This window comes from Mytilus californianus, unplaced genomic scaffold, assembly GCF_021869535.1.
Source record: "Mytilus californianus isolate M0D057914Y unplaced genomic scaffold, xbMytCali1.0.p SCAF_8, whole genome shotgun sequence".
Classification (NCBI taxonomy): Eukaryota; Metazoa; Mollusca; class Bivalvia; order Mytilida; family Mytilidae; genus Mytilus; species Mytilus californianus.
In genome coordinates this window covers 76673241-76696656 of record NW_026262734.1, presented here as the reverse complement: position 1 = coordinate 76696656, position 23416 = coordinate 76673241, and the positions used below count along the sequence as shown (strand labels likewise).

The window sequence follows — 23416 nt, the reverse complement described above, 5'->3', positions numbered from 1 at the left end:
CGCACTCTAACTTTAGTTTAAGTGAATGGATCTCCATGAAATTTTACCATAAGGTTCAATACCACGAAAGGAAGGTTGGGATTAATTTTGGGGGTTATGGTACCAACAGTTAAGGAATTAGGGGCCAAAAAGGGGCCAAAAATAAGCATTTTTGTAACTTCCAGACAATAACTTGTGTGTAAGTGTATGGATCTCTCTGACATTGTACCACAAGGTTCCATATCACGAAGGGAAGGCTGTAATTGATTTTGGGGGTAATTGCCTCAAAATTTTAGGAATTAGGGGGGCAAAAAACAAGCATTTTTCTAGTTTCATGACAATAACTTGTGTGTAAGTGTTTGGATCTTTCTGAAATTGTACTACAAGGTTCCATATCACAAAGGGAAAGCTGGAATTGAGTTTGGAGGTAATTGCCCGAAATGTTTAGGAATTGGGGGCCAAAAAGGGGCCAAAAATAATCATTTTTCTAGTTTCCAGACAATAACTTGTGTTCAAGTGTATGGATCTCTCTGAAATTGTACTGAAAGGTACCATACCACAAAGGGAAGGCTGGGATTGAGTTTGGGGGTGATGAATCATAAGGGGGTTCAAAAAATTTGGGGGGGGGGGATTTTTTTTTTTCTTTTTTTTTCTTTTTTTCCTTTTTTTTTTCTTTTAAAATTTTCCATTTTAAGTTGGTTATTTCTGATTTATATTTAAAAGCAAATAATAATGATATGGTAGGAGATACACACCAAACAGGATGTGTAAATTATTATATAATAAGTATTGTGCAATAGCAAGAAATTTTCAATTGCACAGTATTGCACAATAGCAAGAAATCTTCAATTGCACAGTATTGCGCAATAGCAAGAAATCTTCAATTGCACAGTATTGCGCAATAGCAAGAAATATCCAATAGCACAATATTGCGCAATAGTAAGAAATTGTTAATTGTACAGTATTGCGCAATAGCAAGAAATATTCAATTGCACAGTTTTGTGCACAAGAAGATACTTCGTATAAATTGCTTATTTCTTGATCAATTTCAATGGGGTTTTATTCTTGAATTCTAGGGGTTCTTTAATATGCTGAATCTAACCGTGTATTAAGTTTTTGGATTTTGGGCCCAGTTTTTAAATTGGTCCACATTGAGGTCCAAAGGGTCCAAAATTTAACTTTGTTTGATTTCATCAAAAATTGAATTATTGGGGTTCTTTGATATGCCGAATCTAACCGTGTATTTAGATTCTTAATTTTTGGTTCCGTTTTCAAATTGGTCTACATTAAGGTCCAAAGGGTCCAAAATTAAACTTAGTTTGATTTTAACAAAAATTGAATTTTTAGGGTTCTTTGATATGCTGAATCTAAACATGTATTTAGATATTTGATTATGGGCCCAGTTTTCCAGTTGGTCCAAATCGGGGTCCAAAATTAAACTTAGTTTGATTTCAACAAAAATTGAATATATGGGGTTCTTTGATATGCTGAATCTAACCATGTATTTAGATTTTTGATTTTTTGGCCCTGTTATCAACTTTGTCCACATTGAGGTCAAAAGGGTCCAAAATTAAACTTTGTTTGATTTCATCAAAAATTGAATTCTTGGGGTTCTTTGATATGCTGAATCTAACCATGTATTTAGATTTTGGATTTTGGACCATAATAGGTGAATGTCCAATTTAAAATTTTTAAGTTCTTAGACCACATTCATTCTGTGTCAGAAACCTATGCTGTGTCAAATATTTAATAACAATCCAAATTCAGAGCTGTATCAAGCTTGAATGTTGTGTCCATACTTGCCCCAACTGTTCAGGGTTCGACCTCTGCGGTCGTATCAAGCTGCGCCCTGCGGAGCATTTTATTGGCTTATATCTTAAAAACTGAAGCTTTTAGAGCAAATCTGACATGGGGTTCAATTGTTCAATTGGTCAAGATCTATCAGCCCTGAAATTTTCAGACGAATGGAACAACCCATTGTTGGGTTGCTGCCACTAAATTGGTAGTTTTAAGGAAATTTTGCAGTTTTTTGTTATCTTGAATATTATTATAGATAGATATAAACTGTAAACAGCAATAATGTTCAGCAAAGTAAGATCTACAAAAAAGTTAATCTGACCATAATTGTCAATCGACCCCTTAAGGAGTTATTGCCCTTTAAAGACAATTTTACACAATTTGTTCATCAAGTTTGCTAACATTTAAAAATCTTCTCTGAAACTACTTGGCCAATTACCTTCAAACTTTAACTAAATGTTCCTCAGGGTATCTTATTTATGATATGTATCCGAAGTTTTGATCCATTGACAAACATGGCCGCCATGGCTAAAAATAGAACATAAGGGTCAAATGCAGTTTTTATACGACCGCAAAAAAATTTTTGTGGTCGTATATTGGTATGACGTTGGCGTCGTCGTCGTCCGAAGACACATTAGTTTTCGCACTCTAACTTTAGTTTAAGTGAATGGATCTCAATGAAATTTTACCATAAGGTTCAATACCACAAAAGGAAGGTGGGGATTGATTTTGGGGGTTATGGTACTAACAGTTAAGGAATTAGGGGCCAAAAGGGGCCAAAAATAAGCATTTTTGTAACTTCCAGACATAACTTGTGTGTAAGTGTATGGATCTCTCTGACATTGTACCACAAGGTTCCATATCACAAAGGGAATGCTGGGATTGATTTTGGGGGTAATTGCCTCCAAATTTTAGGAATTAGGGGCCAAAAAGGGGCAAAAAACAAGCATTTTTATACGACCGCAAAAAAATTTTGAGGTCGTATATTGGTATGACGTTGGCGTCGTCGTCGTTGTCCGAATACACAATGGTTTTCGCACTCTAACTTTAGTTTAAGTGAATGGATCTCTATGAAATTTTACCATAAGGTTCAATACCAAAATAGGAAGGTGGGGATTGATTTTGGGGGTTATGGTACCAACAGTTAAGGAATTAGGGGCCAAAAAGGGGCCGAAAATAAGCATTTTTGTAACTTCCAGACATAACTTGTGTGTTAGCATATGGATCTCTTTGACATTGTACCACAAGATTCCATATCACAAAGGGTCAATGCTGGGATTGATTTTGGGGTTAATTGCCTCAAAATTTTAGGAATAAGGGGCCAAAAGGGGGCAAAAAACAAGCATTTTTCTAGTTTCATGACAATAACTTGTGTGTAAGTGTATGGATCTTTCTGAAATTTTACTACAAGGTTCCATTTTACAAAGGGAAAGCTGGAATTGAGTGTTGTGGTAATTGCCCAAAACGTTAAGTAATAAGGGGCCTAAAAAGGGGTTTAAAATAAGCATTTTTTAGTTTCTAGACAATAACTTGTGTTCAAGTGTATGGATCTCTCTAAAATTGTATTACAAGGTACCATACCACAAAGGCAAGGCTGTTATTGAGCTTGGTTTGGGGGGAAAGGGGGGTGGGGGTGATGAATCATAAGGGGGGCGGGGGTCAAAAAAGGGGTAATTTTTTTTTTTCCTTTTTTTTTTTGTTTAAAATTTACATTTTAAGTTAGTTATTTTTTATCACGAAGAGAAAGTAGGAATTGAGTTTTGGGGTTAATTGCTCAAAAATTTATGAATAAGGGTCCAAATATTAAGGAATAAGGGGAAAAAAGGTTAAAAAACAAGGGTTTCCATTTTAATAGACAAATAATTGAGTAAAGAACATTATTTAAAAGAAGTGTAAGGTTGGTAATTCAAACTCATTTAAATATCTCATCTACACTGCTTTTAAATTATGTAAATTGGAAATTTGCCAATAACTTTATTGTTAATAAATGCATTGGAAATTTGCCAACAATTTTAGTGTAATAAACTTCATTGGAAATTTGCCAATATAAAATTTTGCTGATGAAGGTTTTTTGTTTACCTTTAGCCTTGACTATGAAGTCATTTTCTATTTTTATAGCCTTATGATGTAGTTGAATTATTTAATACTTTTATGATGTGTTTAAATGGGGTTTTATCATGTTTATGGTTGCAAATTTATTGTTTTAGTATAATAAACTCCATTTAAGATTTGCCAATAAAAAAAAGTTTTGTTTATTTTTAGCTATGATTATGATGTCATTTTCTATTTTACTTTTATGGTTGCAAAGAAATTTTTATTTTTAGATATTACTGTTAAATGATGCTGATTAAGGTTTTTGCTATGTATAGCCATGACTATGATGTCATTTTCTATTTTAATATCTGTTATGATGTATTTAAATGGGCTTTTATGGTTACAAAGGAATTTTATTTTTAGATATTACTATAAAATGTTGCTGATGCTGATTAAGGATTTTGTTTATTTTTAGCCATGACTATGATGTCATTTTCTATTTTAATACCTTTATGATGTAATTTCCATTTTTAGATATTACTGTTAAATGATGCTGATTAAGGATTTTTTGCTATGTTTAACCATGACTATGATGTCATTTTCTATTTTAATATCTTTATGATGTATTTAAATGGGCTTTTATGGTTACAAAGGAATTTTATTTTTAGATATTACTTTAAATGTTGCTGATTAAGGATTTTTGTTTATTTTTAGCCATGACTATGATGTCACTTTCTATTTTAATACCTTTATGATGTATTTAAATGGGCTCCCATGTATTTAGATTTTTGATTATTTATACATGTTACCAAATTGGTCCACATTGAACAAAAACGGTCCAAATTTCAACTTTATTACATTACATCAAACATTGAATTCTACATATTCTTTGATATATTGAAATTAACAAACAATTTAGTTTATGGATATTCCACCATAATAGGTAAATTAAATTTTTTCCAGTTCTTACACCACATTCATCCTGTGTCAGAAACCTATGCTGTGTCAAATATTTAATGACAATCCAAAGTCATAGCTGTATCAAGCTTGAATTTTGTGTCCATACTTGCCCCAACTGTTCAGGGTTCGACCTCTGCGGTCGTATCAAGCTGCGCCCCAGCGAAGCATTTTATTCTAGTTTCATGACAATAACTTGTTTGTAAGTGTATGGATCTTTATGAAATTGTACTACAAGGTTCCATATCACAAAGGGAATACTGGGATTGATTTTTGGGGTAATTTCCTCCAAATTTTAGGAATTAGGGGCCAAAAAGGGGCAAAAAACAAGCATTTTTCTAGTTTCATGACAATAACTTGTTTGTAAGTGTATGGATCTTTATGAAATTGTACTACAAGGTTCCATATCACAAAGGGAAGGCTGGGATTGATTTTGGGGGTTTTCCCTCAAAATATTAGTAATTAGGGGCCATAAAAGGGGCAAAAAACAAGCATTTTTCTAGTTTCAGGACAATAACTTGTGTGTAAGTGTATGGATCTTTCTGAAATTGTACTTCAAGGTTCCATTTCACAAAGGGAAAGCTGGGTTTGAGTTTGGGGGTAATTGCCCCAAATGTTCAGGAATTTGGGGCCAAAAAACACATTTTTCTAGTTTCCAGACAATAACTTGTGTTCAAGTGTATGGATCTCTCTGAAATTGTACTGCAAGGTACCATACCACAAAGGGAAGGTGAGGATTAAGTTTGGGGGTGATGAATCATAAGGGGGTTCAAAAAATTTGGGAGGGGGATTTTTTTTTTTTTCTTTTTTTTTTCTTTTAAAATTTTCCATTCTAAGTTGGTTATTTCTGATTTATATTTAAAAGCAAATAATAATGATATGGTAGGAGATACACACCAAACAGGATGTGTAAATTATTACATAATAAGTATTGTGCAATAGCAAGAAATTTTCAATTGCACAGTATTGCACAATAGCAAGAAATCTTCAATTGCACAGTATTGCGCAATAGCAAGAAATCTTCAATTGCACAGTATTTTGCAATAGCAAGAAATATCCAATAGCACAATATTGCGCAATAGCAAGAAATTGTCAATTGTACAGTATTGCGCAATAGCAAGAAATATTTAATTGCACAGTATTGTGCAAAAGAAGATACTTCGTATAAATTGCTTATTTCTTGACCAATTTCAATGGGGTTTTATTCTTGAATTCTTGGGGTTCTTTAATATGCTGAATCTAACCGTGTATTTAGATTTTGGATTTTGGGCCCTGTTTTTAAATTGGTCCACATTGAGGTCCAAAGGGTCCAAAATTAAACTTTGTTTGATTTCATCAATAATTGAATTATTTGGGTTCTTTGATATGCCGAATCTAACCGTGTATTTAGATTCTTAATTTTTGGTTCCGTTTTCAAATTGGTCTACATTAAGGTTCAAAGGGTCCAAAATAAAACTTAGTTTGATTTTAACAAAAATTGAGTTCTTAGGGTTCTTTGATATGCTGAATCTAAACACGTATTTAGATTTTTGATTATGGGCCCAGTTTTCAAGTTGGTCCAAATCGGGGTCCAAAATTAAACTTTGTTTGATTTCAACAAAAATTGAATATATGGGGTTCTTTGATATGCTGAATCTAACCATTTATTTAGATTTTGGATATTAGACCATAATAGGTGAATGTCCAATTTAAAATTTTTAAGTTCTTAGACCACATTCATTCTGTGTCAGAAACCTATGCTGTGTCAAATATTTAATCACATTCAAATGCAAAGCTGTATCAAGCTTGAATGTTGTGTCCATACTTGCCCCAACTGTTCAGGGTTCGACCTCTGCGGTCGTATCAAGCTGCGCCCTGCGGAACATTTTATTTGTTATTATCTTGAATATTATTATAGATAGATATAAACTGTAAGCTGCAATAGTGTTCAGCAAAGTAAGATCTACAAAAAAGTTAATCTGACCAAAATTGTCAATTGACCCCTTAAGGAGTTATTGCTCTTTAAAGACAATTTTACACAATTTGTTCTTCAAGTTTGCTAACATTTAAAAATCTTCTCCTCTGAAATACAGGTGAGCGATTCAGGCTCTTGAGAGTCTCTTGTTTAGTTTTCTGGTTTGTAGTTAAGAGTTTAGGGATTTAATTGTCAGCTTATAAGATTTATTTACTGGAAACTTTACAAATTTATTGGAATTGGTGAACATAACATACTGTCATGACTGTTCGATTTAAAAAAAAATTGATATGTCATTCCTGGTTTTGACAAATAAAAAGCATTTTTAAAATGTTGTGCACTAGCTCGAGTGTGCTTGGATCAAATTAATACAAACTTTATTCCAGGGTAATAGGACTTTTACTTCTTTCTATTTGACACAATATTTAAACGCTTAAGGGTATCCTTGTGCATGTTTTTTACAGTACCATTTTATTAACATGATTAAATGGCTTCTAAATATTCCATTTTTATACGACCGCAAAAAAATTTTTGTGGTCGTATATTGGTATGACGTTGGCGTCGTCGTCGTCGTCGTCGTCGTCGTCGTCCGGCGTCGTCGTCCGAATACACATTAGTTTTCGCACTCTAACTTTAGTTTAAGTGAATGGATCTCATTGATATTTTACAATAAGGTTCAATACCACAAAAGGAAGGTGGGGATTGATTTTGGGGGTTATGGTACTAACAGTTAAGGAATTAGGGGCCAAAAGGGGCCAAAAATAAGCATTTTTGTAACTTCCAGACATAACTTGTGTGTAAGTGTATGGATCTCTCTGACATTGTACCACAAGGTTCCATATCACAAAGGGAATGCTGGGATTGATTTTGGGGGTAATTGTCTCCAAATTTTAGGAATTAGGGGCAAAAAAGGGGCAAAAAACAAGCATTTTTCTAGTTTCATGACAATAATTTGTTTGTAAGTGTATGGATCTTTATGAAATTGTACTACAAGGTTCCATATCACAAAGGGAATACTGGGATTGATTTTTGGGGTAATTTCCTCCAAATATTAGGAATTAGGGGCCAAAAAGGGGCAAAAAACAAGCATTTTTCTAGTTTCATGACAATAACTTGTTTGTAAGTGTATGGATCATTATGAAATTGTACTACAAGGTTCCATATCACAAAGGGAAGGCTGGGATTGATTTTGGGGGTTTTCCCTCAAAATTTTAGTAATTAGGGGCCATAAAAGGGCAAAAAAAACATGCATTTTTCTAGTTTCAGGACAATAACTTGTGTGTAAGTGTATGGATCTTTATGAAATTGTACTGCAAGGTTCCATATCACAAAGGGAAAGCTGGAATTGAGTTTGGGGGTAATTGCCCTAAACGTTTAGGAATTTGGGGCCAAAAAGGGGCAAAAAAACAAGCATTTTTCTAGTTTCCAGACAATAACTTGTGTTCAAGTGTATGAATCTCTCTGAAATTGTACTGCAAGATACCATACCACAAAGGGAAAGCTGGGATTGAGTTTGGGGGCGATGAATCATAAGGGGGTTCAAAAAATTGGGGGGGGGGGGGATTTTTTTTTTCCTTTTTTTTCTTTAACATTTTCCATTTTAAATTGGTTATTTCTGATTTATATATAAAAGCAAATAATAATGATATGGTTTGAATAGGCATACATGTGAACCTCCCGACGGGAGTACAATAATCCCGTTTTCAGGGGTCTCCTCCCCCCTCCCGTTGAAAAAATCCCGTGTATGAAATTTTTCATGAATGAAAAATTTCTGCCCAACATAACATCTCAGGCATCTGGTGTAACTGACATTACCTGAAGTTATATTTTACCTGTAAATCAATTAACATGCATAATTATATGGCTTCACTTGTCAGCTTGGGTGTCAAACATACTGGTAAGCAACGATTTTTACCTCAGGCTAACTGCCGTTGTGTAACAAAAACTGTGTATTTATTGGGTTACTTCCCTTGATTTATCCTGTTTTAAGTTACTTTCCTTTTAATAATGAAAATTTTTAAAAGAATATAAATAAAATATAAATTGAACAAATAATCATAAAAGGATGGTTATTAAATGATTTTAAATGTCTTAGGACAAATAAAAAAATAATAATTTGAAAATTATTTGAGGATTCTATACTTCCTTTTAAGGCTTAAATTGAAATTTATATAATAACTATGACCCTAACTTTACAGATAGAATGAATTTCTGAGTTTGCAAATAAAAACTGTTTGCAAGAGAAAAAAATAAAAATAAAAACTATTTGCAGACAGCTAAACAAATGTTCTGGTTGCAATGATTGTTTTATAGAATATGAAGTAAAAAATTTAAAGAACATACTGGAAATAAACAATGTTAGATTGAACATGTAGAATATAAAGATGGAGAAACTTTATAAGTACAAGGGTACTATAAACATAATAAATTGGTTGGAAAGTTGAAGAAAACACACTTTAAAAGACCATTTTTACAGCACACGGTTACATTTACAACAAAATTAATGTCGATTAAAAACCTCCTGATCTGAGTCCTAATCTCCTGACCAAAATTTCCCAATCTCCTGATCCGAGTTTCACAGTCCATCACATGTATGAATAGGTAAATTGAAAATTTTTAAGTTCTTAGACCACTTTCATTCTGTGTCAGAAACCTATGCTGTGTCAAATATTTAATTACAATCCAAATTCAGTGCTGTATCAAGCTTGAATGTTGTGTCCATACTTGCCCCAACTGTTCAGGGTTCGACCTCTGCGGTCGTATCAAGCTGCGCCCCAGCGGAGCATTTTATTATCGTTGCAACAATTCCTATGTACACAATAAAGAAGTATCATGGTTACTTGTCGCAGCTGCTTATTCTCTAAGTTGATATAAATTTATTTTGGTGAAATTCATAGGTTGAAAAATTTTCTTCTCAGAATTTCTTCCATCGCGCAATGGCAATAATGCATTTGATCAAATGCTTAGCATTGAATGTTCCTGTCCTCTATTTTGACATAATATTTATTGCTAGATGTTAGGCAACTAAATCTTAAAAATAATAATTTGAATCTTTCAGGAAAGGCAATTGCAAGAAGACAGCATTAGGTCTGCAGTGTGATGTTGGCCTGAGGACACGTACATTCCACGTTCTCAGTGGTTCAGTATTAAGTGTATGGAATAAACTAGAAAATGTTTTAGCTTCTGCTCCTGGTGGAATAAACTCAAAAATGCAGATTATTCGTCTAAAAACTGATGCAGGTGAAAGGATTGTGGGTAAGTTAAAAAGGATAGTAAAATTGAGAATGGAAATGGGGAATGCGTCAAAGAGACAACAACCCGACCAAAGAGCAGAAAACAGCCGCAGGCCACCAATGGGTCTTCAATACAGAGAGAAAATCCCGCACCCGGAGGCGAGCTTTAGCTGGTTCTAAACAAAAATGTGTACTAGTGCAATGAAAATGGACATCACACTAAACTCCAAAACATATAAATGAACTAAAATTAAAAACATACAAGACTAACCAAGGCCAGAGGTTCCTGACTTGGGACAGGTGCAAAAATGCAGCGGGTTTAACATGTTTTGTGAGATCAAAACTCTCCCCCTACACCTCTAGACAATGTAGAATAAACAAACACATAGCAATACGCACAGTAAAACTCAGTTTAAAAGAAGTCTTAGTCCGATGTCAGAAAAGGTAACAAAAGAAATTAAGCAAAATGACAATGATACATAAATTAACAAAGGACTACTAGCAGTTACTGACATGCAGCATAGTGACATACGCAGCATAGTGACGTATGCAGCATAGTGACGTATGTAGCATTATAACGTATACAGCTGCTGGCAGTTTTGTTCAGGAAAAATTAGGTTCAAAGTCTAAATAGTTCAATAGAAGAATAATTAGGCCAGGTACTGGGGTTGTAATGTCTGTAGCATAAGTTTGATGTGTTTATTCTATCCTATTGCCATCACTGAAATCCATCTTAAGTCTATCAACTTTTCACATTTAAACTGCATCTGAAACTTTGAGCCAATGTAGACCTAACTCTACTGGATTTATGTACGTTACCGTCCTTTATATAAAAATTCCATCTCTTTTCAATTGGATGTAGCAAGATGCAGTGTTGGTTCTGATTTGTCAACTTTGAAATTTATCCTACACCGTATATTGGGGTTTTTTCGCGTCAGCTTTTTTTCGCAATTTGATGACAAAATGGGCAGGTTAAATTTTCACTGTGTATTATTTTTTCGCTGAATGGGAAAATACACGCGAAAAAATTCACTGTAATGTATTGTTAAAGATGTAAACAACATAAATATGAATGACTGACGGATAATCGATTACATATAAATATGTGTACTACAGACTAAAATACACATATTCGGAGATCTTTCAATAATCGTTTAAATCAAGTCCATTGTGGCATGGTATAAAAATCATTTTTCAATCATGTTTGTGCTGGTATAACAGAGCATTTTGAAAGTATATTTGCGTAAATATCCGTTAAAATGTGATTATTTTTAATTTAGTTTTTACACTAAATGCTGGTTATGACAACCAATCAATTGACGTCGGTAATTAACATTTTTGAACATGTCACTGACTTCTGTGTTGTCAAAAGGTATGACATGTATGATTAGCCAATTTATTTATTTATTTATTATAAAAACAGATATCTCAATTAGTTATACACACTCTTGTGATCTTCCGATCAACACAAAAGACTGATTTTATATAAAATGTAATTTCACTATTAGGGTCAAATGAGTATACAAATACATGTACATTTTTGTCTTGCCTTGACGGAGTCAAAAAGCGAGACATAGGTACCGTAGAAAGGCTTGTATAGTCCGCGGTTTTATTCTCCAAAATTGGACCTTCCAGACGGGGTGCGGACTATAGAGTACAATAAGCAAGAAATAAGAGAAAAATTTCAATTTCGCGGTCGAGGTGGTTTGTTTACGTTCCGCCATCTTTGTTATTTCTATTGTAGAGGGCGCTCTTATCATTTTTCAAACTAATAATTTTAACTCATCCATATTAATAAGTTATTTCTATTCAATATCAAATAAATACTGATAAATATAAAAACTAAACCTTTCATTACAAATTTCTCGTTTCTTTTCAATGCATTGAAATAAACTGGTATCTGCTCGATTGAAACGATACAAACATAGGGAAAAAGACAACCGTAAACCAGCTTAGAATTTGTAAACTACAAAACGAAATCGGTTATTGTTCGTTCCGTTTTGGTGTTTCATACTGACTAATATGGTTTGTATTAGCTTAAGACCCTTCAAACATTAATGTGATAGATATATTAAAGACTGTTTTACAAAAGGATGGAACTGTTTTACTTTCAAAGTCGTATTATAGTGATATCTGTTATGTACGGATTTCAACTCTCACCGGTTAATTTCTTCTTTTACACGTGCTTTTTAAACTTCCTGTTTAAACATACACAAGTTTCTAAATTGTTTTTTAAGTGAATTAAACTTATTTTAACAATCATGAAGCGTTCTAGAATCATTAACAAGCAGTTTCAGCTTCTGTTTGATAATGGAAAACAGGTTTTTCCAAGAAAATACCGCAAACGACCGCACAGGATTTGAAATTACCGAAGTTTCATTAGACCTTTTCTAACAGTTACAAAGAGTTTTTTTACCTTAAATTTCGTGGGGAGAAGGGGGTGCGGACTATGTACCACTGCGAACTATACAAGCCTTTCTACGGTATGCTGTTTCTGGCGGCGGCGGTGTCAACAATGTATTAGTTTGTGATTAGTTCTAGTTTAAGTTAAACCACAAGTGGTAGGTCAATGATACTTGGTATGCAGTTGTATTAGCATTGGCACATCTCATTTCCATGGAAATTATTTTGCCCTTCCCTCCTCAGTCATGGTCTATTGGCTTTGAAACTTTTGCTTAGTTTACATGTATTAGTTTGTGATTAGATCAGTTTAAGATGAACTGCTAATGTTAAGTCAATGATATTTGGTATGCAAATATATTGTCATTTGCAAGTATCGTTTCCATGGAAATTATATAGCCCCACCCCCTCATCATGGTTCATTGACTTTGAAACTTTAACATAGTTTACAAGTTAAATGTTTTTGTTTAGGTTTGTTTAAAGGGAACAACTGAAAATAAGTCAATGGTATTTGGTATGCAGTTGTATTAGCATTGGCACATCTCATTTCTATGGAGATTGTTTAGCCATGTACCTTCATTCATGGTTCATCGACTTTGAATATTTGCATAACTTGCATGTTAAAGTATTGCTATTTTAATTTCAACAATTGCATTATCAAAATTGCAAAAGACGAGACATATCTCTGTGATAACAGTTTATATGTAGACTTGATAATTAGCAGTTTTATATATTAAACGTTTAAAGAACAGCTGTAAATCTAGGAAAAGTAGGGGAAATTTACTCAGGGTCAAATATTCGCGTTTCTGTAGGTGCCACGAACAAAGCGAAAAAAAAACCGATATACGGTATAAGAATGAAGATTTGAAAACCCTTTACATAATTTTCATTTTGTTCTGATTTGATGGTATTCATGAACAATTCCTCATCATAGAACTAAAAGGTAGTATCTTAAATTGCATTGAATTCCTGGTTTTTGAGATAATTAGCAAAAATGTTTTGTTGTATCTTCAAGACCTTTTTCAATATTTTTTTTTTTTTTAAGTCCTCCATTCGTAAATCCAAAGCACATGGTCTTGAGTCGTAGTAGATACGGCCCCCTGTATCATAAAGAAAAGTTTTTAGTGTAGATACCACCTATTCATTTGCAATGGATCTACCAGTGCTAACAAAACCATTTGGAATGTTTGATAAAAGGGCCTGCATGGCTTTCATTTACTTTTAATTGCCATTTGGTTTTGGTTGATGTTGGCAGTTTGTAATATCCAATGGTTTTTATAAATCATGTTTTTTTTTTACATGAATGAAACATATTGTATTGCTGTTTTTTTCAGGGAGTTTGATTCCAAGCAATTGTTTAATGGCATTGTGTAACATATTGTCTCAAGATTGTGTTCAGACTTATACAGAGCAACATTCTCAGCCAGTAGTTGAGACCGATGAATCTCATCTCAGCATGCCGTCTTTTGACTTTTAATGATTTGGTAGAAACTGTGATAGCCAGCACTACTCTTTTCATCAGTGATCTCCTCAAAGTAGTCTACAAGTTAGCAAGTGATACAAAAATATTTATGTTTCATGCATTGTTGAATATACAAAGTAATTCCATGCCAAGACTTGTCAATGCACAATAAGAGAACTTCTTGGTGCTTTGGAGATTGACTTGTGGTCCCAAATATAGGATAAAAAATAAGCATAATCGGGTTAATTTATTGTTGATTGCTGCTCATAGAGCTCTAGTCTATTTGTAAGTTGGAAGGTTGTATGTATGTGTGTTTTGTTGGGATAGAAGACAAAAGTGGAAGAAGAGTTTGTTCAGTAAAGTGAGAGGAATTTATTTAATAAATAGCCATGTGTGAATACAAAAAAAAGAATATTAGAAATATGATAGATCTTGATGAAAGTGTAAGAAAAAATGAAAAAAAAATATAGCAAACTTGGTTGTAATAATTTTTTGTCAGAATATGCACCCCTTGTTGAAGTAGCCACCAAACTTATTTGCTTTAGTTTAGCCTGACTTATTTTTCGTAAGGCCTTGAACGTCAAATATTTTTGAAATTTTTTTTTATATATTACCATGACTACCAGGTACTAATTATTTCTCTTCATATCAATTGAAAAATCTGTGAACGAATTTATTGGAGATAAAATGTTGGAAATGATCTCTCCCCTTATCAACTGAAAAAAATGCTTATAATTACAATGGGTGTTCTTTGCTTCTAGCTATTTTTCATTAAGCCTGATACTGCTTGTCATAAATCTGTGAAGATTTTTTATTTTTACAAAAATATCAAAAATAAAAATTTTGTTATCTTATTTTGAAAGTTAAGTATTTTAAAATGGCAAGAAAATGGGGAAAAAAATATCAGAAAATGTCACCAGCACCTATTTTTGTTTCCCCAAATTCCAAAGAACTAAATGAAAATTGATATAGCCTTAAAAAAGTTATGATCACTTTGCAAATAATAAAAAACAGACAGGTCCGAAATATGCCTACATCAAGGGATGCATGATGTAAAATGATATAGATATTGTTGTTTTGTGTATAAACAAGTTGAAATGTATTTTTTTTACTATGCTGTGATCATGAAGATGTAATATGTATATTTGTCAAGTACATAACTCAGTAGATTTAATACAGAAAATGTCAGACACTTGTTATTGTGGAAAAAAACATTATACAATTACTGTCTTTTAATGAGGTAAATGTGTGGTTTTATTGACTTTTGAAAAAACTGATATTCACTGAGGCCAACGGCTGAAGTGAATATCACTAGGTTTTTCAAAAGTCAATTAAACCACATATTTACCGAAACAAAAGACAGTAATTGTTTTATTCCATGTTCCGATCGAGAAAAATATGTATAAAATAACAGTTATTTACCAAAACCAACTAAACGTCAAACATTGTATCGTTATTATACACGTAAAAGCACGCGACGTTTTGCGCGATGAATATACTTTTTCCGCAGGTGAATATGCTTATTTATTCAAAATCCCATTCATATAGAAAAACCTACTAAAGTTCTATCAATAAGGAATAAATCATGTTATCTGCTTATTATTTAATTTAATTTAACACATTCTTTCTAACTTCAGAAAGTATCTGTAATAATACTTTTTTTGTCGAGTTTCGGTGGAAGCATTTAAAAGTGATGACAGGTTAAAGAAATTTTCTATAATTAAATGATACAAAAAAATAATTATAGAGAGTATAAATAACTAAAATATTGTTAAAAAAGCATTGTTTAAAAAAAACAATTGTTTAGAAAATAAATGTTTTTGCTTTAAAATCTTCTTTACCAAATTTATTCTAGATTATCGAAGAGATCTTGTCAGCATTTCAGCATGTCATTAAAAGAAATTCTGAACGCAAACAAAAAGTATCAACAGTTATGGTACTGAAAAAAAACATGTAGAAATTGTTTTGTAACCAACATGTTTGATGGTAAGAATGAAGATATTAATGCTGTTCACATATTAAAACCACAAGATATATAACCCATTCATTAGATAATAATCGGCAAATTTGGTGACATATTTTCACCTTAAAGTGACCGAGTTAACAACTCCAGCAGACAATCTGTCCTTGCAACAAACTTGTCATTACAGCATGTGTAAAAAGAAAATGGATATTGCCTTTTGTAGTTTTTATACAATATCAAATGACTGATATTTTCTACAATACCTAACAAAAGTTGTGCACTGAAATGTATTTAAATATGTAAATAGAATTGTTGGTTTATCTAGAGCATTTATCATATTGTTAAAGCAAAGTATTGAGTTTATTATTACATGTAAATTTGTAGATGTTTAGTAAAAATTTATATGTTAATTTGGTGCCAACTAGGGTTCTATGTTCCATACCTGTCAACCCATAGATCTTGTTTAACTGTATTGGACAAGTATGGATGTACAATGTCAGTTAATTTTTCAATTTCAGAAACCAATGCAGTAATGAAATGTTCAGATTTCAGGTTTTTTATTAAGTCAAGAAAAGGTTAATAATTTATTGTTACTCCTAACTAGCAAAAAAAGTGGAAGAAAATATTCAAGGAATAACCAAAAACTACAAATAAAAAGAAATACAAAACTGGACGAAAATAAACACAAAGAATAAGACAAGCAACAGCCTGCTTAACAATACAAAGAAAACTTAAAACATGATCCCCACCATGAACGGGGTGAACTGAGGTACTTCAGAAGGGTCATGAACTGAGGTACTTCAGAAGGGGTCATGAACTGAGGTACTTCAGAAGGGGTCATGAACTGAGGTACTTCAGAAGGGTCATGAACTGAGGTACTTCAGAAGGGGTCATGAACTGAGGTACTTCAGAAGGGGTCATGAACTGAGGTACTTCAGAAGGGGTCATGAACTGAGGTACTTCAGAAAGGTCAGCAGTTCCTGTTCCACTATTCAAATTTGCTGTATAGACACTTGTTAGAGAAATGAATCATGATGGTGCTCTTATAAAGATATTTATGCCCCCGCCATAGCGAAGGGGGCATTAAGTTTTACCCTTGTCCATCTGTATGTCTGTACGTTCCTAAATTGGTTTCCGTTCTCTAACTTTAGTTTGCCTCAACCAAATGTTATGTAACTTAAACACAATGCTTACTACCACAAAACACAGATCCAGATTGAATTTTGGTGGGGTCACTTTTACCATTCTAGAGTTATGCCCCTTTACAAATGGAAAAATTGCTGAATTTTTCGTTTCAGTTCTCTAACTTTAGTTTTCCTCACCCAAATGTTATGGATCTTATACAAAATGCTTATTACCACAAAACACAGATCAAGTTTGAATTTTGGTGGCGTCACTTTTACCGTTCTAGAGTTATGCCCCTTTACAAATGGAAAAATTGCTGGATTTTTCGTTTTCGTTCTCTTAAGTTTGCCTCAACCAAATGTTATGAAACTTATACACAATGCTTATTAACATATTACCACAAAACATAGATCAAATTTGAATTTTTAAGGCGTCACTTTTACAGTTCTGGAGTTATGTCCCTGTATAACATTATATGCAAGCGGGGGCATCATCTGTGTCCCATGAACACATGCCCCATTTATTATGCTTATATGACATAAAGACATTAATAAATATTATTATGATCTAGTTGTTCAGCATGTTCAGATGGCAAAAAAAAATTCCAAAAAAATACTTCACTATGTTTTTTCTTTTTTGATGACAAGTATAAGATATAGTATAATTCTAAACCAAAGCTATCAGAGGCAATATGGTTTATCTGTTCTTTTCAAAGAAACTTGTTTATCTGTAAGGATATTGTGTAGTTTTGATACTTTTATGAATTTCTTAATTTGGTGGTAATACAATCTGTTCTAGTTTGGGGTTTGTATGCATGCAATAATGTTTTATTACCTTTCCCTCTTAAGTGACAATCCCTGCAAGGCTTTGTTAAAGATTAGCCTCAAAATGAAAGGCCAATTCCTGCAATCAACTTGTCAGTTCAAGGGATTATGAGGGTTTGGAGGGAGGAATGGGTGTTGTTCTTGCATTTCTTTATTTCAGGTCATTTTTTTTTCTATCTTTATATTTTTTTACCCATTATTCTCCATTCTTTATATTTTAGCAACTCATTATTCTCCATTCTTTATATTTTAGCACCTCATTATTGTCTATTCTTTATATTTTGGTTGATTTTTCTGTAGTATTGGCTCCTTATTCTCTATTCTATAAAACCCATCCAGACCCTCAATTACGTGGAAAGTAGGAAAGTGTGAAAAACAAGGGGAGAAATAAGGCAACTGTTCTGTGTCCTGTCCAATGTTTCATAACTGAACAGGTGACATGGAAAAAAAGGGGAGGATAAGGTCACTGTCACATTTCCCATTAAATGTTCCACAACTGGAATTTAAAAAGCAACTGCTTAAAGGGAAAAGATAAAATTCTGCAGTTTGATGAATGGTCACTTGTTGTCCAGATTGTGCAATATCTTAATGGAATATCAGTTGAGAAGGATCCAGACCAAACAATTGGGAATTTAAGAAATATGGAAAAAATGAATGATGGGCTATGAAAAAAATATTTACTGAAAAATGACCACATTATTTATCTGTTTTGTTTGTCCATTGTAGAGTTTATTTCATGTAAATAAGTTTATTTGTATATTGATAAGGTGAGGTTTAAGTTTATTTGTGATTTCATAAATATTAATCCTTTTTGCTAAAAGGATAAGTTAGAAATGCATTTGAATGTGTTAGACTATTGGGATACCGATGCTTATTTTTATTTCTAGAAACGTGAAGTTTATCAGCAAAATTGTCAACTTTATACTGTGAATACAACATACAACCTTCACATGTATGTAATTGTTATAAACATGGCTATCTGTATATACACAAAGCACTCAGTGTGTTTATCTGATAACTTTGTATTTTGTATCCATATAACCTTTTAGAATAACATGAAAATTTAATGTCATTATATAAACATTCCAACCATATGTACAAATAATTAAAAACTCATATGAACATAATTATCTGATAGGCACAGATTAGTATGATTTGACCTTGAACTTTAAAGCATATGTGAGACTGTAAATTAGTGTGGTTATTGTGTTGAGACTTGTTGGCTTATAGCATGATCATACATTTTGGGCTAAGTATTATTTATTTATTTGTGTGAGCGATTTTGTACTTGTTTGTAGACTGTGTTCATACTTTTATATATATATCTATTTTCTTTTTATTGAATTCCATAATATGAGTATGTTATTAGGGATGTAAAAGTATCTTTCTGTCTTTATCAATGTGTAAAATGAGCTGCGTCGAATCGAAATCGACCTTATGGAAATGAATATCAATACATCTGTTAACCTATTTCGGGTTGAAAAAACCTCCATGCAAAGTCTATAACTGCTTGAAAATTGAGTTGATGTAAGAACTCTACAAAACAGACCAACATTTATCTCTTATTTCATATTTGAATGTTCGAAAATAAAGCACAGTCTTACACGTGTACCTGAATACGTGCACTTGCATAAGGTCGATTTCTATCCGACGCAGCTCAAATGTTTACTTTGCATTTTAAAAAATTGAAAAAAGAATGAATGGTTTGAAAAGCTTGAAGACCATTACTTATACCCAGAATACATATTTGAATACAGTCAGACACCATGATATAAATTTTTTTGTTGGATCAAAATTCCATAAAGCAGATACAACAGACATTGATCAATTTTATTTTTGAATGCTTATCTTCCTTTATTTAGGGAGTAGAAAAAGATTATTTAATTGCACGTTTGTTCATGTTTCATTTGTATTTATATTTTCATTTTATTTTATAGTCATCAAATACATTTAAAAGAATATTCATAAGATATCTCCATTGCTCATTAATATTTTCATTGATATTTACAAGTGAATGATTGGGCTGTAAGATCAGATAGTGGTACATTATAATGCTTCCATCTTATAACTGCTTTATTTCTGAATAGATTTAACACTTTTATAACATTAAATTGACAATTTTTGCACTGCATTTAGAGCAAGCAGACTTTTGATGGGGGGGGGGGGGGGGGGGGGGGGGGGGGGGGGGGGGGGGGGGGGTAGGCATTTGTCATATATTGTCATGATACATTTTTAAAAAGTGACAATAGAATCGAATGATTTGAACGATGCCATAAAGTTTGATATTGTAGTAATTTTCATATAAGAGAATTTAGAGGCAATGCTTTGACCTTGGAATAATTCTGGAAGTATTCAACTTTGCAAAATTACCTATTTTATACGCCCGTTTACGGGACGTGTTATGGTATACCGTTGACCGTCTGTCTGTCCGTCCGTCCGTCCATCGTCAACATGTCAGACATTAACTCAAAAAATCTTTAACCAATATGCATGAAACTTTGGTGAATTGTTTATATCTATTGACGTGAGCTCCCTTTCGTTTTTTATAAATTTCAGATTTAACGTTTCCGAGTTACAGGGTTTTATTCATAAAAAAAGGGGGATTTTCCAGTTTTCGGACAATAACTCAAAAATGCTTTCAGCAGTTCTCATGAAACTTTGGTGAATTGTTTATATCTGTTGATGTAAGCTCCCTTTAGAAATTTATAAATTTTACATTTTACATTTCTGAGTTATGGGGTTTTATTCATTAAAAAAGGGGGGATTTTCCAGTTTTTGGACAATAACTCAAAAATGCTTTCAGCAGTTCTCATGAAACTTTGGTGAATTATTTATAGCTATTGAGGTAATCTCCCTATTGATTTTCGTAAATTTCAAATATGACATTGAGAAGAAATTGAACTTTATTTGTTAATAGTCTGACAACAGATTTACCTAGTATTGCGGAACAGCACAGTGTATTGCACAACAGCAAGAAATCTTTAATTGAATATAAATTCAATTCATATAACCAATTTCAAGTTCTTTGACTACATTTATTCAGAAACCTATAATATGTCAAATATTTAATTACAATCCAAGTACAGACCTGTATCAAGCTTGAATATTGTGTCCATTTTTGCCCCAACTGTTCAGGGTTGGACCTCTGCGGGTGTATCCAGCTGCGCTCAGTGAAGCAGTTTATTTTACTTGATTGTCATTATTGTTATAAAGTTCATTAAATATGCATTACCTATGTCGGTTGTAGTACATCATTAGTAGCAAGTCCTACAGATGGTTGTAAAAGGGATATTGTGCAAAAGATTACAAGAGAGGTAAATACTGCATTAAATGCCAGGTTTTGTTAAGGAATATTATCATATATATATTTAAACTTTCTTGTTTGTTTATGCAATGTCTTTTGAATAAAACAGAACCAAGTTAATCAGACTTGTATCAGTTACTTCTATCGGACATGTCCATCTTACTGTCTGTAAAGGGATAAATACATGGAGATGGTGGGGGGGGGGGGGGGGGGGGGGATAGGTCAGAGAGATAATCAATGGCACAAAAAAATCACCAGAAGGTCAATATACAGTCTAACAATAAACAGGTGTCTTTACAATATATCAAGCTATACGTTACTAAGAGTATGAAATAAAGTGTGGATAAATTAAGTAGATATTCAAATGTCTGCCATCAACTACCCTAGTACATCTCTGCTTTTTTGGAGTCAAAATGAACTACTTTTACCTGTAACAAACTCCAGACCTCAATATTTCTGTTTCCAGACAATATCTTTACCAAATTTGGTTTAAAATGCTCTATGGGATAAGGAAGAACCCTATTGATTTTGTGGTCACAGTGCATTTCACAAAAAACATTTTGATTTACGTTTACCTTCCAATTATGATATACTTAAGTCAAGGATTTGTATAGTATCACTATACAAATCCTTGCTAACATGTAGCATAAAATTTTAACTGCGAGTGTTTCACAATGGTGTTCGTTTAAAACATCAAAGAAAAAATGGTGCTCTCTTACACAGCCGCATTAATGTCTAAAAAAAAGAATCTTTCAAATCCTGGAAGAAAATTGATACCACAGATTCTTTTTTAGCTCAACTTTCAAAATCATATTCTGAAATGTTTGTGAGCTATTTTTTGGTATGGTGAATACATTTTGTAAGGTTAGTGTCCCATCCATGTTTTTATACGACAAAAATTTTGCGGTTGTATATTGGTATCACGTTGTCGTCGTCCGAAGACAGTTGGTTTTCAAGCAATAACTTTTGTATAAGAAAATAGAAGTCTATGAAATTTAAACACAAGGTTTATAATCATAAAAGGAAGGTTGGGATTGATTTTGGGGGCTATGGTCCTAACAGTTTAGGAATTAGGGGCCAAAAAGAGGCCCAAAAAGGCATTTTTCTAGTTTCCAGACAATAACTTGTGTTTAAGTGTATGGATCTCTGAAATTATACCACAAAGGGATGGTTAGGATTTGCTTTGGGGGGTTATGGCTGAAACCGTTTAGGAATTGGGGGCAAAAAAGGGGGGGAAAACAAGGGTTTCCTGGTTAATGGACAATTTAAAAGCAGTGTAAGGGAGATAATCCAAAAACAAAATTGTACAATGTTTGATTACCTCCCTTACATTGCTTTTAAATTATCTATTTAAGACTTTTATGATGTATTTAAATGGGTAATTATGGTTGCAAAGTCCATTGTACGACTTTGCTCCCAGCAGAGCTATAGAAAAACAGTACATTAACAGGTGTTACATGGACACTTTTAAGATGATACACGGACACTTTTTAGTTGTTACATGGACACTTTTTATGAATAGAATCACTCGTGCATGATCAGTGAGTTCATGGGCACTTTAAATTTCAATTAGATTTGAACTTTTTGTTTCACCGACATATTTCCTGTCTTTTTAATTAAAAATATTTACGTTAGCATCAATAACTATATTTTTTTTCAAACAAATCCAGTAACTATTCATATTAGCACACTAAGGGGTTGACCATTTAACTTCAAAAGACAGGTTATGGTTTTTTTCCTAAAAAAACACATTTTGATCCCCAATTTTATGAGAAAAAATATATAATGGTCAAGCAGATGACACTGAAAATAATGTTCTGGCTCCTGATTTTTCGAATACCGTATATAATAGTGGGCGAAAGCGTTGAAAAACTAAATAATTTTCTTACTCAGAAAAGAACACACCCCCTTTTGAAGCTAAATGGTCGGTCCGTAAATGTATTTTTTTTTTTCAATATATGGAGATGAATAGTATTCTGGACAATGCTGAAAGAAATGCTGGTACCAACGTTTATATTTCAATAAAAAGACAGGAAATATATATATAAAAATCAAATCTAATCAAAAGATAAAATTCCTATCAACTCACCAATGCATTTCAAAAAGTCTCAAATGTGTATAACATTCATCTTTAACTTGAAATGGTTCTTTTTATAAAGTTATAAGATTCTTGAATTTTTTGAGAAAAAACTCTCGGCTGAAGGGAAGTGAGAAAAAAATTGAGTTTAAACTGTAACTTACATTAACTGGTATATGGCCACTTAAGTTTCTAATATCTTTAATTTTGCTACCTCTTCTAAATGCAAAATGTACTTCTTCCTTCTTGAAACGTCGTACGAGTCAGATACAAAACAAAGGTAACAAAAAACAGGTCGGAAACAACC

At 32.8% G+C, this 23416-nt stretch overlaps 1 protein-coding gene across 3 annotated transcripts in view; it reads left to right on the top strand.

The window, feature by feature from the left end:
• LOC127712617 (protein strawberry notch homolog 1-like) overlaps nucleotides 1–19687 on the top strand; it is a 61256-nt gene extending 41569 nt beyond the window's left edge. Inside the window, exons 29-31 of one of the 3 annotated variants that reach the window (XR_007987210.1) lie at nucleotides 9780–9976; nucleotides 13689–16628; nucleotides 16736–19687. Coding sequence is in view for 1 of the 3 variants with exons in the window: in XM_052219160.1 (XP_052075120.1) it covers nucleotides 9780–9976; nucleotides 13689–13831 (340 nt within the window). In the remaining 2 variants the exon portion in view is untranslated. Of the gene's footprint in view, nucleotides 1–9779; nucleotides 9977–13688 lie in introns of all 3 variants that reach the window. The other 2 variants (XR_007987209.1, XM_052219160.1) reach the window with 2 other exon arrangements.
• The last annotated feature ends 3729 nt before the right edge of the window (nucleotides 19688–23416 follow it).